General features: G+C 35.6%; 1 protein-coding gene across 1 annotated transcript in view; it reads left to right on the top strand.

Moving 5' to 3' along the window:
- C2H8orf34 (chromosome 2 C8orf34 homolog) overlaps positions 1-13,591 on the top strand; it is a 173,323-nt gene that overhangs the window by 111,567 nt on the left and 48,165 nt on the right. Inside the window, exon 8 of the mRNA XM_051612173.1 lies at positions 913-1,048. Within this exon, the coding sequence (XP_051468133.1) occupies positions 913-1,048 (136 nt within the window). The remainder of the gene's footprint in view (positions 1-912; positions 1,049-13,591) is intronic.

The raw sequence follows: 13,591 nt of genomic DNA on the forward strand, positions 1-13,591 counted from the left end.
ATATATGATGTGAAAGATACTTTAATTAGATGATCATATACTGTATACCATAAGCCACATGCATCAGTCAGTATATGGAATGGTTGATGCTCATTTAATTGCAGTCTAGTCAGTGTTTTGCTTGTTTACCTTTCAGCTAGAACCTAAGTAAGTTATAAACAAATGAAAATTGGGCTTTATGATTACATTAGGTATACAGGACTCGCTTATTTTGTGTTAGCAAAAAATGTACAGTTCATGTCTAAAGAATGTCTTTACTGTAAACCAAGAAAATTCATTTACAGCCTAATTGAGCTACACTATTCCGGTGTGATCTTGGGCAAAAAAAAAATCTCTGAGAGGCTCAGCTCCCTTCCTGCAAAATGGGAATGATTTTACAGTAGCTGAAAATCCAGTTATTATTATGAGTTGCCTAGATATTACAGCAATTTAGTGGGTTTAAGTATCTTTCCATGTGATCTCTGTATCCATGTCACATTTTCTGGGTTTTAGTACTTTCACTTTAGCAATTTTGTTTTATTGCCAAGTGAAAAGATGATGAAAAACACCAGAACAGGAGCCTACACTAAAAAAAATGTTTTATCTTCAAATACAATATGCCCAATGTCAAATGGTGTTATTGGACAGTATGTCTTGATGACAAGATTTTTATAAATTAATCAGAAATAAAGATTGAAAAAATATGCAGCACTGATTGAAGTGGAAATGGTACTGAATATTATTCAAGGAACAGGATGATAATATATATAAATGAAATCTTTAAAATGTCTTTTCATTTTTTTTATACAAATCACTGTGTGTTTTCTTCCGGAATTTTGAGTTGTTCCATTCTTTAGTGATTATACAGGTGAAGCACCTTTACTGCTGCAAAATTTAATTGTCTGTTCATCCAGTCGTTCTGTCTTGTTGCAGAGGATCTTGATGATCTAAGAATGGAAGGAGTCACAAGTGTGATGTCTTCTGGGAGCAAATTCAATCAAACTCGAAGTGCTTATACGGCCGAGCCTCAAGCAAAGGTCACGCTGAATATCTGTGCAAGATGTGCCAGGTAAAAAGCAAAACCAAACCAGATTATGCTAACCTATACATTATTTTCCCCAGGTTTTCAGCTATGTATGGTGCTTATGGGCCAGGTGATGACCTCTCCTGTGATAAAAATAATTACTTAGCTACCGACTACCCTATGACCTCTTGCATTTGGGTTGTGCAACCTATGTTTATGCTTGATATGTCGCATCAACAATGAATCAAAGAACATAGTTAGTTTGAGGTCTTACTTCACAGCTTGAAACTATTTTAAGCCTTTCTGTCTCTGAATTTCATTAGTTATTTGAGCTTCTGTGGTTTTTCAGGGGACGAATTGGGGAATTCAAAGGTTCAAATCCAATTTGAAAAGCACCTGTATAAATGGAGATTTAGTTGCCCAGGTGCAGATCAGGATTTCAAAAACTTGCTTCTTAGCACTTTATAATTTCATCCTGTTTCACCTCTTAGAATAATTTAATCAGATTGAAGCCCTTTTGGTTTTGACAGGTGGAAATAATTCTTGCATTTACAGTATGAGGGCCAAATAAACTGGTTGGTATTCCTGTAGCCAAGTCTACTTGAGAATGCAACACTAACAGAAGCCCCTTAAATTTCCTAGGTACATTCTTCTATGTAGACAAAAGCTCATTTGGAGAAAGGATTTAAGCCTGTTTAAATGACAAAACTAGCCTTCTCACCCCTCTGTTAATGGTTCAGATTAGCAAGAACAATACAGAGGCATGCCAATTTTATCTGCCTGCCTTTGCCAATGGCTGCTCTATTGTGTAGTTTGAGAGGGGATTAGCCCCTTGTAAATAAAAAGCAACCCGTGGTGAAATTAAGTCAAAAGTTTGGCCATATGCCACCCTACGTTTTTACTTTTTTCCCATTTTGCTTGTAAATTACTACTTTTAAAAGACACTTATGTAGGAAGAGGGGCTTGAAAACATTTTCTAATGCTCTGTAAGCGTAACTACAGGCATACTGAATCACCCATGCAATAGCATCTCTTTAGCAGGACTGTGGAGCCTCAGGGAACTTCACCTCACAGTACTGTCAGAGGTGCAGGGACTGGGTGGCCTTGAAATTCTAGATAGTTTTGCTGTCAGCTGTGTGGCCTTATGCTTTAAGAAAAGAGCAAACATACTAGTCATGGGATTCTTCCCAATTCAGAATAAACAAATTGCTTATGTTGTAAACCATTTCAAAACAACTAGCTACATGAAAATGTGGCACCTTTTTTCAACTGGCATCAGTTGTCTATGGATTAACAAGGAGAACGGTAAGGAAAATAGAAATGTTGATTTTTCTGCGTGCTCTTTTTGAACTTACATTACATCGTGTATGGATTACCATGAAGGTTAATTAAATTTTAAATTCCCTAAAGTAGCTGCTAACAGCAGGTGCCAAGATACTAAATATTCTCTCAATTCTGCACACCGGGGAGCAAATGGCTCAGATCTTGAGCCAAACCTAGAGACCTTGGCTATTGCTATTGCCCTTTAACTGGCTGTACTATATAACTCTGCAGTCTAAAAGATGAGTTGTGAGAGACAGATCTCATAAAGTCCCCTTTTGTCACTTACTCATCAGAGAAGGCAAAGTAGTGTTTAATTTCACCTGTACACCTTTGTTTTCTTCCATCCCTGGTTTAATGGAGTTGGTGAGGAATGGGATAATACCTCCTAGACTTGAGGTTCTTTACGCTTTTGTTGCAGTTTAGCAATTTCTTTAAACTCTGGAGGAATTAAAAATACACCAGTAACTTTCGGGGCATCAAAGCAAGGGAAATCAGAAGAGAGAAATAGGTATTGCTGTTGTGTTCAGTAGTGAGGAAACTAGCATTATTTCTTCAAGATCATGAAGTCTGTCTATTCTTTTGGAGTGTTCCTTCTTACTGAGTTTGAGGTGCCTTTCCTCTTACTTCAATACATGAATTATTAGTGCAGTTAGCTCTCTCTTTTGATACCTCCACTGCAGATATGTCCAATGCCTTCTTTGAGCAGCTGAAGTAATGGGTAGGAAGAGTTGCATGAAGCAAGTGGCTTCAAGGACACAAAGAGAGGTTTTTTTCCTTGTTTGATTTCAAGAGCAATTCAATTTTCTGTTACTTAGTGATATAACCATTGAAAATGCCATGCTATAAAATCACAGCCTGAATATTTGGGTAATCTGTATGGAAATTTCTCTGTGTGGTCATTTGTCTCCATTGTTATGACAAAGTCTAATATTTTATTGTAAGATCATAATACCGAACCTATTACTATATTTATTTATTTTAAAAATATTTATTTTTTCATATTCTCTAGGTAGTCTTGTGTGCTGAACCATTTATAAATAAATACTATGGGATTTGATTGTAGATACATTTTAATAAAATTGAAAAAGTCAGTGTAAGTTGTATGCATGCTTCTGGTTACAACTGAACAGGTGTCTCTTAATTTTACTCATTTTTTGGTTGTACAAAGTGATTTGAAATGAATGGAGCTATTAATGGCAGTGGGTGTTCTGTAGATAATAGGGCTTGTCAAATCAGATTACCAAATCACGTTTGCTAAAAGTATTTTAGCTGTCTGTAGGAGCAATATGACTTTTTACTTGAAATTTGATTCATGGAGTTCCAAATGTTAGGAATTGTGCTTCTTGGCTCAGACAAAAAGTTTAATTTTACTCTTGCACCTACATAATCTAGTTCTTTCACCTTGAGGTATTAAAAAACAACAACAAAACAACAAACAAACAAACAAGCTCTACTGTGATTATTCTCAAGTCAACTTATTTTCTATGATACCTCCTCTAGAGGGTTCCTCACTTCCTTGGATGTATTAGGGCTCTTCTGACAGGGATTTATTAAAATGATGGAGTTCCTCGGTACTCGCTCAAATTTGGCTTAACTTTTTGGGTCTTACTTGGAAATAACATAGTCTTATTGAAGTTCTATCCTACTTCTTCATTAAAGTTCTGCTACTCAGATTACATTTTCTTGCCCAAGATCATTAGAGCTCCATCACTATTTGAGAATAGGTCTGTGGCTATGTGTGGATTACTTTAGCCTGAAGGGAGTGCTGGTTTGATCTTGTATGCCCTCTGAGAGCACCTGCAGTAGGGTATAGTGCAGCAATATGTTTTCTCTCTTCTGTGGCTTCTATAGCTTCCTACCAATGGGCTAAAAATGGGAGTACAGTGACTGAGAAGAATTGTGTGAACCCCATATGGAGGTGTTTGTCGTTGTACTTCATTTAGCTCCAATTAAGCTCCATCCCTTTGTACCACTCAAGTATATGAGAAAATCAGGACCCAAGTGGGACAGCTTCTGGTTCCCCCTTTTTCTGTCAGTATTGCCTTATTCTTTTGCTAGTAACTGGCAGTTAGCTCAAACTAGCATTAAATGTTTTGTGTAGCTGGTTTTCTGTGATTGTCACTAGGCTGTTACTCTGCACAGTAACAGCTCTTCCCTTTGAACTCCCTATTCTGATTCAGTGTTTATCACAGTGTCGGAGGAAGATCTTAAAAAAGAATGTCGAATAGGAGTGACTATAGTTAGAGATAAAAATCTACTTTATTACAAAACGTATTAAATAGTTCAGTTTGTATTGCCCAGGTTAGCTGTAAAGGTAAAGTTCTCCACCCAGACATCTTCTACGGGGGAGTCTTTCAAGCTAGCACCCCAAGTTGATTTTTACAGCTTATGATTAAAAAATGAAAAAAAATTCCCCCCAAGCCAACCAAACATAATCCCCACCAAACCCGCAAAAAAACAGAGAGAGAAATAAAAGGAGGGGTTAATTCTCCTGGAGTATGAATTGGTTTGTAGACTAGAATATCACTGTAAGAAACAGAGAGCTTACTGTTTTCTGCATCAATGTTTCACACACGATGAGCGAAATGCAGATGGGTAACAGTTTTAAGAGGTTTTTCAAATGGGCAAGTAGCAACAGAACAATGTTATTCCCATAGCTCCTCTTGGACTACAGTGCAAGTTAAGCAGCGTATTAAGTCATCTAAATAAAGGGGTGACATCATTCACAAGGTGGAAAAAAACAAGGTTTATAGATAGAGAAAGCAAGCTATAAAACCCTGTATTTGGAAGGTTTGCTTTTTGCTATGTAGTCCAGAAAATTAGCAAAGACATTTTTAGTACAATTTATCTGGATTTAGATAATTTGAGCAAAATTATTATAATAAAAAATCCTTCTTCATCTAAGAGCACAACCAGTCTGACTGACTTAGAGAACAGACTCATTCTGTAGCATGATTTTGTGAATCGTTTCTCACATAAAGGCAAAAAAAAAAACATTTTCAGGTTTGGCTGATGAATCATAAGACATCCTCACACATAAGCGAAACTCATGTGGGTTACATAAAGATCTAAATGACAACTTGTAAAAGCCAAAACCCATGTCTATATTTTCTCATGTATTCTGACTTGCACATTGAGTGTTTTGCAGGAATTTAATCAAGCATAAGTAGTAAGATAATATTAATGTACTATTGAATGAATTTTAGGTTTGTTGTTTTTTATTTTTTTTCTTTCTCTTTATTGTAAGGACCACCCATTAGCCTTGTATGCCCACTGCCACGCTCAGAAGTTAAATCTTGTTCTTGTGGAGTCTTGCCAATGCATTCCTGGAAGTAAGAAGCTTTTTGTTTTTAATAGCGCAAGGGCTGCATTCATTCTTCTTAACATCAATAGAATACAAAAAAGGGGTTGCATGTGATTAAAAAAGAAATGGGATTATAGAAAACATACTGTGCCACAAGCTTGAAGGCTTCTGAACAAGAATGTTGGGAAGGAGCACTAGTTGCATACAAATGTAGGTTTGAGATGCATTATTTTAGCTAATAATTTAGGACTAGCTAGGGCAAAAGTCCTAAGGCCTTTTAACGTATTAGAGGAATCAAACGTATGGATATGAACAAAGTACATTTGTACGTTAAAACAGTAATTGTGGCTTTTTTAACCTTCACTGTTGGCATGTGGAGTACATTTCAAGTGAAGCAACTTGTGTGCTTGAGTTGCTAATGTAGAATAAATGAGATGCTCTCTGCATGCTACCATTTACAGATTCTCTCTGTAAACATTGTTTGGAAAAAATACTAAAAAATTCTCATGTCAGTTTGCCTTGCCTGTGAAATCTTCATTGTGCCCTGCTCATCATCTCTATCTCTAAATCCTTTAAGATGTCTTGTCCTCCTGTCTTCAAATTAGCTTGCTTATTTACCAATGCCAGTTACCCTTTCTTTAACCATCTAGATTTTTACAGCATTTTAGAAAGCATGATTTTCTGCAGTGTGCTCTCTCCCACTTCCAGGCATACTTGGGCCATACTCATATAAACTATACAGTACTATGTGAAATTTAATAATTGTTTGTAGGTTCTCTGAAATACATCACTGGACTTGAAGCAGATATTCATAACTCAAGAGCCATGAGTACGTGTGTGGGAGGAATCAAAAGAATTGAAGGAACCAGCTACAGTTTGTCATAAATTGCAGAATGATTATGGACAGAATAGAATTGTTGTCTGAATTGGCCATGATCTACCTCTCTAGAAAATAATAGGGATTGTTTGGCTGAGGAATTCTCTGGTGTTAATCTAGCTTCAACCGTTTTGGATTTTTACAAAAAAGGAGTTTGTATGGAGATGATTTATCTGAGTATCACAAACACCGTAACAATACTAATGAGACTTGAGGTCATTAAGAAGCATTTGGTGGAAAATTTGATAATGAGCTGTGCAGAAAATACTGTCTGAAGCTTGACAAGTAGATCTCATTTAACTATCAAAAGGAGAAAATCAGATTACTGTAAACAGAGAAAAAACTGCTGTTAAACAAGCCATGTTACTGTATTTACTGTCCACATATATCACTATGGAAACTTCAGACAGCAAAGAGAAAAAATAATCAAAATAATTACCCCTGTGAGGAAGATAATATATACTGACAAAAGTCTACAGTTAAAAGTAGTTGAATATTCTGGGCTCCAGGAAGACCTCCTTAGATGAAGGAAGCAAGCTTGCTGAGCTTCCTCAACTTCAGCTCTTTACTAGGTCCATTCCATATTGGTTATGGCTGGTCTGCTCTCATTGTTATTTGGTTTGCTGCCCAGAAACCACTGGGATGGCTGACTTGACTTTTAAAATGGTATGAATTCTCCTATCTTGTCTAGGCATGTAATTCCAGACTAAGTCCTCAGGTGGGGACGGAAGGGTGTCAGGAATGGGTGCTGCACCATGCAACATAGGGATAGAGGCTGATCAGATAGGGTGAAAAGAGGGGTAAGCTCTGACATTCTGTGATTTTGAATTATTATGATCCTTTTTTTTTTTCTACTAGCTTTGTTCTCCATGGTGGATTTTAGGTAAATTTTTCCTTTTGTACATTTGAATGGGTTTTGAATTTACTAGAGTGCAGCCTTTTACACAAAAAATGTAACAAAGAAGCCACTAGGATTTGTATTTTTCTCATTTGTGGGTTTTATAAATGTTTTTATCCTTTTCCCATGTGCAAATAACTTTAAAACGTACTTTTTTAAAGGAAGTAGCTAATTACTGTCTAATCATGCAGCAGAAAGGTAGGAAACAGGATGATATTGTGTAATACAATTTCTATTTCTAATTATTAATATACAGATGTGTCAGAAAGAATAACCTCTCAATTCCTCCATATAACCCCTGGTTTGGCTCTGTACAATGTGATGTAATACTGGCAAATGGATACAGGTATATGTGTGGTTTGGTACATGTATTTGCATGAAGAATAATTTTTTGTATGTCTGCCCAGTAGTGGTAAGGCTAGCTTAGTGACTCAGTTTCTGGCAGAAACTTCTGGTTTGTTAATATTCCTGAAAATTTGGAACAAGTGACTTCAAAGTACCAAGGGAAAAAAAATGTTTCCAAACTAAAGTGATTGGTTCAGAAATAACTCTGGGAGAAAAATTCTCTGATTGGAGTTCACACACAGAATGTTAGGAAGTTTATGTCTTCGGATAATACCAAATTTATTTTATTATATAAACATATTTTTTTCTTTCCTGTATTGCATTTCATATTGGCTTTCTGTCTTTCTATTTCTAAGTGGCTATTCTTACAGACAAGAAAGCACTAAACATTCCAGATTACTCGTGTCACTATTTTTCTTTCTTTTTTTCCTTTATTTTCTCTTTTGTAACCTTAGTTTTATCAGACCTCGTGTTTCAAAGACCTGAATTTTCCTCATGTTTGTTTGTGCCAGCTTCACAGACTTTATCCAAAACAAAGTGCTTTATTTGCATCTTTTCTTCCTTTAAGAGTCGCAAACAAGCAAATGAAGCTCTGTATAGTGGTGCTTTATAACTTTTTAAAATCCCCCTTCACTTTGGAAAATGTTGGAGAAAACCTATAGTTTTAATTTTGCTACCTAGAACTTATGAGATAGAAAGCTGAAACAAATAGCAAAAAAAATAGTCATGTCAAAAAAGTCAGTAAAAAATTTTTAATTTAGCTTTTTGGCTGAATTGTATCTGGGCAGTCGTTAATGTGCCTAGTCACAATCATGTCTTTCATTGTCTTGCCTTGATTTTATAAGTGTTAAATACAGCTAAAATGAACCACTTCAGCTCTCCTTTTCTGGAGCAGTGTACCTCTTTTGTATCTTACTCATTCTTTCAAAAAGTAGGTAAACAGTAAAGAAAAAAATAATTCAGAACATGTTTTTACTGGTCCTTTTTGTTACCAGAGACAGAGGACACATTTTTAAGAACTAACAGGTTGATTTATTAAGTTGTAAGAGTAACACACTGGCTTGCTTTTTCTTTCACTGACCTGTGTTTCTTTTTCAACATCTTACTGTATGCAAGATGGAGAAAATCTGTGTGATTTCAAATGATTTTTTGAGTTCATGGATTGAAGTTTGACCTCTAAGATGTTATTATTCTTAGTAGCAAAATTTAATTAGTTTCATGGCTAACTCCCAATGAATATGTATTTCAAAATAATGTCCCAAGGTCTCTCTTTTTTCAAAATATTAGATGTGTCTTGGGAAGGAAACAATATCACACAGGAGATTTATATCAAGTACTCAGAAATCCCAGGAGGATCAGACTTTGTTCTTCCCTCTTTTTTTACCAGAACTTACCATTGAATAAAACCTCCAAGCAATAATTTCAGACTTCTCAGCAGTTCCACAAAGTACTGTGATAATAAAAACATTGTCTGTTATCAAAAATTGTATAAGTTGTGAAGAGACCAGTGTGTTCAGATGAAGTATATGTCCCTTTAAAAGGAACAATGTGTCCTTGCTTTATGCAGTATTTTCAGAGATGAAGCATTTCTCTCTGAGTTTGATTTAACAGCTATTTTCTTTTCTTAAAGACTGCACATGTGGGGTAGACTTACTGGTCTTGACATGAGTAACTGCCAATCAGCGTAAGAGAAATCTGAAGAAAGATAAATGTTTTCATGTTAGTTAAAATTGACTTATTCTTGAAATGTGTTCTCTAGGTACCTAAAATTTACATGTGAATTGCATCTTATACATACATACATACTAATGTTTTGTTCTCATGATAGGACTGGTTTTGGAAATGTGGTCCACCAAGTGCATCTGGAAAGAGCCCTACTGTAACTTTACTGACAGGGAATTAGTATCAGGTTTTGGTTATGAAAGAATACAGTATAAGACACTGTGAATTAATGATCTGTCACTATAACATCTTTTCTAAGAATTATTATTCAACTGTAGCTTTTTCTTTTTAACTTCAGGGTGGTTGTAAAAAGATAGAACTGGTATGAGGAGGCGGGTATACTTGTAAACATTTAAAAATGCAGTTGAGAAATTCTAAGAAAAAGTAGACTTAAAGGATGTTTCAGTTCTTTTAAGTGTACCAGCCTTGATTTGTAATAATGAAAGCAGCAGGAGCATATTTGAAAATAAAATAAATATTATTTTGTCTAGTCCTGAAAACAATTTTACTGTCTCAATTTAAAAGAGGATAACGTTGATTTCATCCTGTCCTTCATTTGCAGATCTTGTCAAGACATCTTTTTCTCTTTTACCCTACAAAACACATTTAACCCTCTCAGTAATTTAAAAAGACAAGTGCTTTCCCTAGGCTTTCCCCCTTCCCTTTAATTTCCTGTCTTTGATATGTGCTTTGTAAATTAATTCTTTATTCCAATGTTTATACATTTTTTTCTGTTTGGTGCTAAACTGTGATGTATATCAGCAGTAGCAGTTGCTTCTGGATGCAAACGATCGAGGGAGGAAGGCAGGACAGTGTGAGCTTGGGGAAGCTTGCTGGTCATAATTTGAGGCTCTGGATAACATTTTAATATAGCTCTTAAAGACACATATGCGCACACACACACAAAACTCTTTCACAGGTCCTAGAAAAAATGGTTCACAGGGGAAGAAACAGTGTTAAGTCTGAAAAGACTGACAAAGACTGTAATTTTTCTCCTGTGAGATAATGGTTTGAAGCAGCAGCAGATAAAAGGTTGCCGTAAGAATGGCTTAATTCCACATCTTGTAAAAGGATTAGATAATTCAGTCTCTTTATGGATTCCGTACTCTGGGAAATATATTTCCACTTTTGGTTCTCCTCAGAAATAGCTGCAGACCATGCTTATTTAAATGCACAGACTTGCATTCAGACATTTCGAAAAGACAAACAACACACAGAAACGATTATTTTGTAGGATGTGTCAATGAGTACGTTTTGCTCGGCAAGTAGATATTATAACTTCACCAGCTGAAAACATTTTGGCTGTGAATTGTGTGTTGGTAATATGTAAACTTTCCACAAAAATCTTCAGTAATTACTGGAAAATAATGCTTTTAATTTGCAGAAAAGAGAATGGGCTTCTACCAAAATCCATTTTAAACTACAATTTTAATGAGTTTTCAAATAATTTGCTGTGTTTTAGTGCGCAAGAAGGGAGAAATAGCATCCTTAAGAAAGTGAGTGCAAAAGTAAGAAACTAGACTGTGTTCCAAATAATATCAGTGAAAATGGAGTTATTTTTTATTAACTGTATATTAGATCAGGGTCAAACTCAGACTATGAATGCTGTATATCTCACATAAATAGAATTGATGGTAGTAACAACATACTCCTGTCTGAAACCTTTGCACCACTTCTTTAAAATGGATTTAAAGGAATTATAAGTCTCTGTTGGGGAGCATGCTCAATGTCACTAAGTTTATATTCCTACCTTTTATTCAGAATTTTTGTTAATTTTTTGTGTTTATTCATGTAGTCTTATAGCTTAATTTTGGAAATGTTTGTCTTCTTGGTTTATGTTCTGCAGGGTAATCTGATAGTTCTCATGCTTAATTTCTCTTCAATGGAGATGCTTCCTGTAATTTAGTCTTATGGTAGGAGCAGAAAGAGTGACACTGATTGTTTATTGTAACAGGGTGACATAGTGCACAGGTTTCTCTTTATTACTTCAGACTTGAGAAGTGCCAGCCACTCTCTTTATGCACTGAATTCACAATCTTCTGTTGTTAGCCCCCAAAGATGTAAGACATTTTTCTTCTGTAGTTTACTGATCTGATATTGGTATAAACTTATTTTAAAATGAAATCTTCATGAGGAAGCTAGAGTATGTAGCTAAAACAGGTGGAAAGTTTTACCAGTGAAAGAGTACTTTTGCCTGCATATTGTTGAATAATATTTATTTAACATAATTTTACCGTTATACTTACTGGTATAGTCTATACTGGAAAACTGACATTTCTTTGTCACTATACCTGTGAATAATATTTTTATTTTTGTCAGAGACATTATTAGAACAAATGAACTATATCCTGGCTTTGTATTTAGGAGAAGCTTTTGATTTTACATGAGTATAAAAGAGTCCAGAACTTGTGGAGACAGTAAGTCAAAGTACATGAGATCAGAATTTGGATCAGTATGTTTGAGAACAAAGAATGAAGTAAAGTCACCGCATTATCGGCAAGTCAGAACAGATGATTATAAAGCTTGAAGTACTGTTACTGGTGTGGTGTTAAGGTTGCTAGGGAAAGGTGCAAGAAAACACTCAATGTATGTTAAAAGCATGTGGAGGCTTTCAAGACTTTTGTTGTCTGATCTCTGTTGCTATAACTTCCCTGGAGTTATGTATTTGTTCTAGGGAAATTATAATTCAGTATTACAGGGATATCAGAAGGAGATGTTACGTGTAGATGTAATGTTTTAAATTACAGAAAGGAAGCAGATGTTTGAAAGGGGAAAAAAAAGCCAAATTTATCCTTTTCCTCATTTCTTACTGAAATTTTATTGCAAAAAAAAAAATCATTGTTATATTTTTAATAAGTTTCTTTTGTTAATAAGTTCATGATTTTCATTAATCTTACAACATGTATATTACCATTTTTGATCCAAACTAATAACTACTGCATAAAGAAACTAACTGTAAATCACTGAAGTATTTGTTAGGATTTAGAATCATAGAATTATAGAATCACTTAAGTTGGATAAGACCTATAAGATCATTGAGTCCAACCGTTAACCCTACTCTACCAAGTCCAGCACTAAGCCGTATTCCCAAGCACCACATCTACATGGCTTTGAAACACATCCAGGGGTGGTGACTTAACCACCTCCCTGGGCAGCCTGTTCCAATGTCTGACAACCCTTTCCATGAAAAAGTTCTTCCTAATGTCTAGTCTAAACCTCACCTGGCACAGCTTGAGGCCATTTCCTCTAGTTCTATCACCAGTTACTTGTGAGAAGAGACCAGCACTGTCCGCTCAGGTAGTTGTAGAGGGCAACCGAGGTCTCCCATCAGCCTCCTGTTCTTCAGACTAAACAGCCCCAGTTCCTTAAGCCACTCCTTGTAAGAATGTTTTCTTAAGAATGTTATTAAATCACTTTGAAATAATTGAAGGAAAATCAGTGATTCCATAAGCAAAAATCTTAACTAAGATTCTAATGCAAATATAACTCCGCCTATTTTTTTCAGAGTTGGGAACTTCTTTTGCAGTTGTAGCCTTAAAAATGTACACTGATCTTGGGTGAACATGAAAACAGCCTTACTTCTCTCTAACTTACTCCCATATTTCCCACAATGCCTATCTAAAAGAAGGCAACTGAGTCTTCAGCAAAGCAGATTGGAAATTTTCCAAAGAGCTGTGTGTTCTTTAGGAAATAATGATTCATGCAAACCAAAATGTTTTACAGAAATTATCCAGATTCACCAAAATTTAGCTGTCACAGGGCAGGGAAGAGAGAATGGCTGAAGCTGTGATTCTCAAACATGTAATTTGCCACTTCCTCCTTGGGGACTGCCCTCTGCTGTCTTGAAGCCTCTGGAGAAATTTTTCTTTGTTACTAAAAAGCCAGCAGAAACATTTGTATTGCCGCGAAATAACAGGTTTTTAGGATTTGTTTTCAAGTAGAATTAAAAAGTTTCTATTGTTGTTCATCTCAGGGGAACACCAGAATTTAAGCAAATTTATCCAGCCCTAGTTTGCTATGTATATGAAAAAAAAGAAGTCTCATAGTCATGTACCAGGATTTGGAGGTGAGCCATGTGCACAGTATAATACTTGCCTGGAGCTGTTTATTTGGGGATTA

Source organism: Apus apus, chromosome 2 (genome assembly GCF_020740795.1).
Source record: "Apus apus isolate bApuApu2 chromosome 2, bApuApu2.pri.cur, whole genome shotgun sequence".
Lineage (NCBI taxonomy): Eukaryota > Metazoa > Chordata > Aves > Apodiformes > Apodidae > Apus > Apus apus.